The 6,304-nt window shown below is 33.1% G+C and overlaps 2 protein-coding genes across 2 annotated transcripts in view; both read right to left on the reverse strand.

The window, feature by feature from the left end:
* LOC111384078 (G-type lectin S-receptor-like serine/threonine-protein kinase At4g03230) overlaps positions 1-3,835 on the reverse strand; it is a 5,513-nt gene extending 1,678 nt beyond the window's left edge. Inside the window, exons 1-3 of the mRNA XM_023008300.1 lie at positions 3,760-3,835; positions 1,210-1,275; positions 107-914 (exon numbers count right to left, since the gene is read on the reverse strand). Coding sequence (XP_022864068.1) covers positions 107-914; positions 1,210-1,275; positions 3,760-3,835 — 950 coding nt within the window. The remainder of the gene's footprint in view (positions 1-106; positions 915-1,209; positions 1,276-3,759) is intronic.
* A 485-nt stretch (positions 3,836-4,320) lies between these two features.
* LOC111384079 (G-type lectin S-receptor-like serine/threonine-protein kinase At2g19130) lies at positions 4,321-5,368 on the reverse strand. Its single transcript, XM_023008301.1, has 2 exons — positions 4,457-5,368; positions 4,321-4,366 (listed from the first exon to the last, which is right to left on the reverse strand). The coding sequence occupies exons 1-2, from the start codon at positions 5,332-5,334 to the stop codon at positions 4,321-4,323; spliced, it is 924 nt and encodes a 307-aa protein (XP_022864069.1). The 5' UTR covers positions 5,335-5,368.
* Between the last annotated feature and the right edge of the window lie 936 nt (positions 5,369-6,304).

Below are 6,304 nucleotides of genomic sequence, written 5' to 3' on the forward strand. Positions count from 1 at the left end.
TTGCAGCTACCAAATGCCCCACAATAAGCATACACATCACATTTTGCCTAGGTTGAAACCAAAAAAATCCCACTCCTTCGTATTCCATGATGTCAGCTTAATTTGCCTGGAAACATCCATCACGTATCGAGATTTAATGGAAGGATTATAAAGAGAATATGTGTAGTAACTCGCATTAACGTTGTCAACATAACTATGATTATACATATTGTTCAGCCTCATCTCAGGGATTAAACTGAAAAAGAGCCCATTCCATGCTCCACTAGTCCAGTACCATTCAGTCCTATTCCATCTTATAATAACCTGACTCCCATTTGGATCTAATTCAAAAGAGAAAAGCCCTGGTGCAGGATCCTCAGAGTTTTTCCAAGAAGTGAGAACTTTCTTTGTTCTTGTACGTTTATCATAGGCAAGGCTGCTACCAGGCAACAACGTATCTGTTGGATTATCAAAACTTTGCCAAAATCCTTCACTTGTCCTAGGTTCTGACTCATCTCTCAAAACTAAATTTCCATTATCACCTAGAGTCGCCACTAAAGAATTTGAGGTTGTCAAGTTTACATTTGTGGACCAAATTGAAACCTGGGACTCGTCCATAAGCATCAAATTCCCATCTAAAATCTTAAATTCTGCAGAATTCATGTCTGAAATGGGTGTCTCCCTATTTGCTACCCAAACTATGGTCATTGGAGTAACATTTTTGTACCAAATTCCAATATAATAACTGGAAGAAGTACCTGGTGTGAAGAATCCTAGTTCGAAGATGTTACCAGATGAGACAATTGTCTGGCTGCCAGAGAGAGGCTGATTTGCTGTAACGCTGTCAGCTCCTTGAGAAAGATGGATGTTTATAGAGAAACATAGGAAAAACAACACAGAGAGAATAAACCAACAAGTATTCTTCGGGATCATAGCTGCAGAAGATGAGAGAGAGAGAGAGAAACAAGAAGTGTTTTTTGTCAATCACATGCTATTTACGGAAGAAAGGCCATTCACTTATACTTTTCCTGTTCTACTAGTCAAAGAATGCGGGCCTGCTTTTGATCGTTGAATTGATAAAGGATGAATATAACAAAAATTGACATTATTTATGATATTAAACAACTTATAATAGGCTTGATATTTTGACTTCCTATGAAATATTAAATTTTCAGTCCTTAAATAATTACATTAATTTTATAGCAAACACACGACTTTGAAAAATAGCACGTTGAGGCTCTTTATTCATGGATAAAGTAACTAGAGCCATTAATAGCTCGGATCCTGTACCAGCTTCTACCGAATATGATCGATTAATCAAAATCAAACATAAACATATTTGATCTGATTACCATATCTGAATCTAATTATCTTTAAGTAACTACAATAACTTTTCTAATTTAAAATGAATTTAATTAATGACTTATTAAATATATTATCATGTAAAATTATAGCTTACATTTTATTTATAAATTTCTCTAAAGTTGTGGCTGCATTTAAATTTATAAGCACTTACCTTGAAAGATTTAAATAAATTATTTTTGAATTTCATATTTATTTCGGTGGATCAACTAATTCAGATATTTCACAACTTCGAGAAAATTTATAATCATTCAATTATGAAAAGTATTAATAAAAGTATGTTGAAAAGTGCACGGTACTTGCCATGATGGCTATAGACCAATGTATTAATCAACTTTCGAATTCCATAAAAATAATCTCCAAATTCAAATTTGATACGTATAATTTCAACATTTGAATCTCCAAACTTTCAATTCCGCCTATATGGCTTCTTTTCATTTTGGCCAATCATTTCTATTTTGACAGTCTTTAACCGACTGTGGTTTAGGATCCTCATTTTGTATAATATCAAGAGTCATATTAAAGGGGAAAATATTGTCTATAACAACATTATTTCGTTTCCATAATTTATGAGATAACATATAATTTATTGAAATCTCATTATTTTCAGATACTTGTGGTTCTTCAGGAACCGTATTTTCAATATATGATTAATCAATCTTTTCTAATGTGACCTCTTTCGAAGTTTTTGATTGTTTTTTTCATGTACTTTTCTTTTTCGAGGTACAAAGTCTTTTGAATCAATTGGCCAATCACGCTTCTGACGTATTTGAGATTCATTTGTTACAACATATTGTCTTGCAAGGACATCAATTTTTGCTGAAATATTTTGTACTGGAACATATGACTTTGTCACTTTTCTTGTGTTAACAAATACATTAGATAATTGATTTGCAACTCTTTGTAAATAAATAATTTTTTCAACCTCTTGCTCACATTGATTGCTGCGGGGATCAAAGTGAGATAGAGTTGTGTCATTCCAAGTAATTTTACTTTATTTTTCAGGATGTAATTTTGCAACTACCAACATGTGACACGACCCATCCCGAATCACCCTAGTGGACTCGAGACGTGACGTGCGTCGAGGATAGATGCTGACTAGATATCAAATCTATCACCAAGGCTAACTATGAGTTACTTGAAAAAATGCATCAAAATCAAATACTTATGTAAAACATAATGCGATGGGCCTAAATTATTTACTTTGTACTTCACCAATATGAGTTATAACAAATGCGATGGGCCTAAATTATTTACTTTATGCTTCACCAATATGAATTATAACACTCAATATATCGTGTAGCTCTCGTTCCAAAATCATTAGGCTCTTCAAACTAAAAAGAATCAATTACTACCTATAGGAAAAATTACGGGAAAATAAATGAGTTGATACCTCAATGAGTGGAGAAGTTCGAAAATATTTATACTTTTTCAATTTTACATTTTTATCAAAATCGAGTTCATATCATTGAATGACTCGCAAGATAATATCATATAATTATAGCCAAAACGTGAGACATTCACATACGTCACAAATGTCATCTCAAAGTCAAGCTATAAACATTAACTGATAACCATACTATAATCTCATCATATCAAATATACTGAAAAATCCACCAAAAATGTACCTTCTGACTCAAATCTATAATTTGCCCCTTCGGCTAAAAACTTTCACCACGGGCCTTTGGTCCCCTTTGTGAACGAAATCCGATCTCAAAGACCTCTCATAATCAATTCTAGAACACGGTCAAGGCCCCTTTGTTAATTATATGTACACGATCAAGACTAATATCCAGTCAAGACCGCTCCGTGTAGGATAGAATATGACCAAGGCCCCTCTGTGAACCAGAAGAAGTATATAATTACGGGTACTTCTCTGGTCGATCTCAATATCACGTCTCATATTCCAATCCAATCTCAATATCACATGTTTTACATACCAAGTCACAAATGTGTCATAAATAATCTTTGAGATTCCACACGTATCATAATATAAGAGATTTTCGTAATAATCATATAATCGAACACATAATTGCACATACTTTAATAATATACTTAATTTATAAATACTTTAAAAATATTTATATTTTTCCACTCACAAAACTATATAGCCAACATCAACTCAATTGGTAAGCTGTCTTAATATCCTTAGAGCTGCCTGAAATGTGATATAATTTTTAAATCAACAATTAACTATTTTAAGTAATTTCAATAATTAAATAAACGATACCCAAACTTAATCATTTCATATTTAGGCGATTTCTATAATCTCTTTAATCACTAAAACTAATTTTTCTTTCATGTAACTCAATTTCATAACTTATTATATTTAACCATTTCTATAAAATTGAATTTAATCTAACAATCTAACAAATATAAAATTAAACATAACCTTTCAATAAATAACTTTTTATTTACCTTTAACTTTGAAGAACTCAGTAGCAGCTATTATACTTTCCCAACTACAGAAAGGAACACTGATGCGGACATCCATTTATTATTTATTTTCTATTTGGACTCTTAGTTATATTTTATTTGAACTATTGTTTATGTTTTGGTTATTGGGCTTGTTTAGTGGGTTTGGTCCAAACTCTTCTCTTTAGGGTTTATCTTCTGCTATTTATTTCTGTTTTGTTTCTCATTTGAGACAGTTGATGATGAATTAGAATTGAAATATTTTTTGGTGGCTTGCAGCCGTTTTCTCCCTTCCCTCTCTTCCTCTGGTTTCTTCTCCTCTTCTCCCTTCTCTCTGTTTCTCCTCCCCGTTCCTTCTTCCTTCTATTTTATTCATCCTACATCAAATTTGGTATCAGAGCCGAATCTTGGGTACTTTCTTTTACAATCCAAAATCTCTTCTTTTCTCCCAAATTTTCTTGGGACAGCACAAATTAAAAGGATTTTGGTAAAGGCAGCAATTTTATTCTTTAATTTTCAGAGTTAGTTGCAAAAAAAAAAAAAAAAAAGAATTTCGTGTACTGTTCACGGGTACTGTTCACACCCGGATTCCAAATTTTTTATTTTCATTCTGTAAAAAAAAATAAAAAATAAAAAAATAAAAAATAAAAAAAAAATAAAAAAAAAATCTGCTATTCAATTTGATTGATTTGTAATTTGTTTGGAAACATCCATCACATATCGAGATTTAATGGAACGATTATTAAGACAATAAGTGTAGTAACTCTCATTAAAGTTGTCAACATAAATATGATTATAAATATTGTACAGACTCATTTTGGGGACTGAAACGAAAAAACGCCCATTCCAACGTCCACTAGTCCAGTACCATTTAGTTCTATTCCCTCTTATAATGCATTGACTCCCATTTGGATCTAATTCATTGGAGAAAAGCCCAGGTGCAGGATCCTCAGAATTTCTCCAAGAAGTGAGGACTTTCTCATTTTTTGTATGTTTATTATAGGCAATCTTGCTACCGGGCAACAACGTATCTGTTTGATTATCAAAACTTTGCCAAAATCCTTCACTTGTCCTAGGTTCTGACTCGTCTCTCAATACTAAATTTCCATTATCACCTAGAGCTGCCACTACAGAATTTGAGGTTGTCAAGTTTACATTTGTAGACCAAATTGAAACCTGGGACTCATCCATAAGCACCAAATTCCCATCTAAAATCTTAAGTTCTGTAGATTTCATGCCTGAAATGGGTGTCTCCCTATTTGCTACCCAAACTATGGTCATTGGACTAATATTTTTGTACCGAATTCCAATATAATAACTGGAAGAAGTACCTGGTTTGAAGAATCCCTGTTCAAAAGTCCCACCAGAAGACACGATTGTCTGTTTTCCAGAGAGAGATTTGTTTGCTCTGATGCTGTCACCTCCTAGGGAAAGATTGATGTTAATATAGAAACATAGGAAAAACAAAATGGAGAAAATGAAACAACGAGTCTTCTTTGTGATCATAGCTGCCGAAGATGTGTGTAGGACAAGGAGAGAAAGAAAGTATGAAACAAAAAGTGTTTTTTTCAATCGCATGCTATTTACGAGAAGGAAAGTCGTGTACTAATACTTTTCCACTTCTACTAGTCAAATGATTTTTAATCCATGAAGATGTGGGGAAGAGAGAGTTATGTCAAGTTGGACTTAGGGATACAAAGGCAGACCGAAATGAATTGGGGTTGTTGAGTCAACTTTCTTTGAGAATGACAAATTATGTTGTGAATCAATACATTTTGAGCAAATATGTATTCCATAATTTCCAATAATCAATGGACCACAAGAATGTGAGCAGTGTCAGTCTTCTGATTTTTGGGGCTGGGGCGAATTTCATAAATTAGCCCCCAAAGTTGTTGAATGTTACAAATTAATTGGTCATTAATTTACAAACCAAAAAAATTAATTATAGTGGTTTAAAGAAGAAGTAAAAACCCTTCTCATTTTTTCGAGCATTTGGCCGACTATATTTAATGTAGGTGAAGTTATAATTGTACAAAAGTAAAATATTTCGTGTAGAATCCCAGTTCAAAAGTCCCACCAAAAGACATGATTCTCTTTTCCAGAGAGAGATTGGTTTGCTCTGATGCTATCACCTCCTAGGGAAAGATTGATGTTAATATAGAAGCATAGGAAAAACAACACAGAGAGAATGAAACAACAAGTGTTCATTGGGATCATACATGCAGTAGATGTGTGTACGGACAAGGAGAGAAAGAGAGTATGAAACAAGAAGTGTTTTTTTTCAAGCGCATGCTATTTACGGGAAGGAAAGTCATTAACTAATACTTTTCTACTTCTACAAGTCAAATGATTTTTAATCCATGAAGGTGTGGGGTGGAGAGAGTTATGTCGAGTTGGACTTAGGGATACATTGGTAGACCAAATTGAATTGGGGTTGTTGAGTCAACTTGCTTTGAGAATGATAAATTAGGTTGTGAATCAATACATTTTGAGCAAATATATATTCCATTAATCAATGGACCACAAGAATGTGAGCAGTGTCAGTCTT

The sequence above is a fragment of the Olea europaea genome, unplaced genomic scaffold (assembly GCF_002742605.1).
Source record: "Olea europaea var. sylvestris unplaced genomic scaffold, O_europaea_v1 scaffold2836, whole genome shotgun sequence".
Classification (NCBI taxonomy): domain Eukaryota; kingdom Viridiplantae; phylum Streptophyta; class Magnoliopsida; order Lamiales; family Oleaceae; genus Olea; species Olea europaea.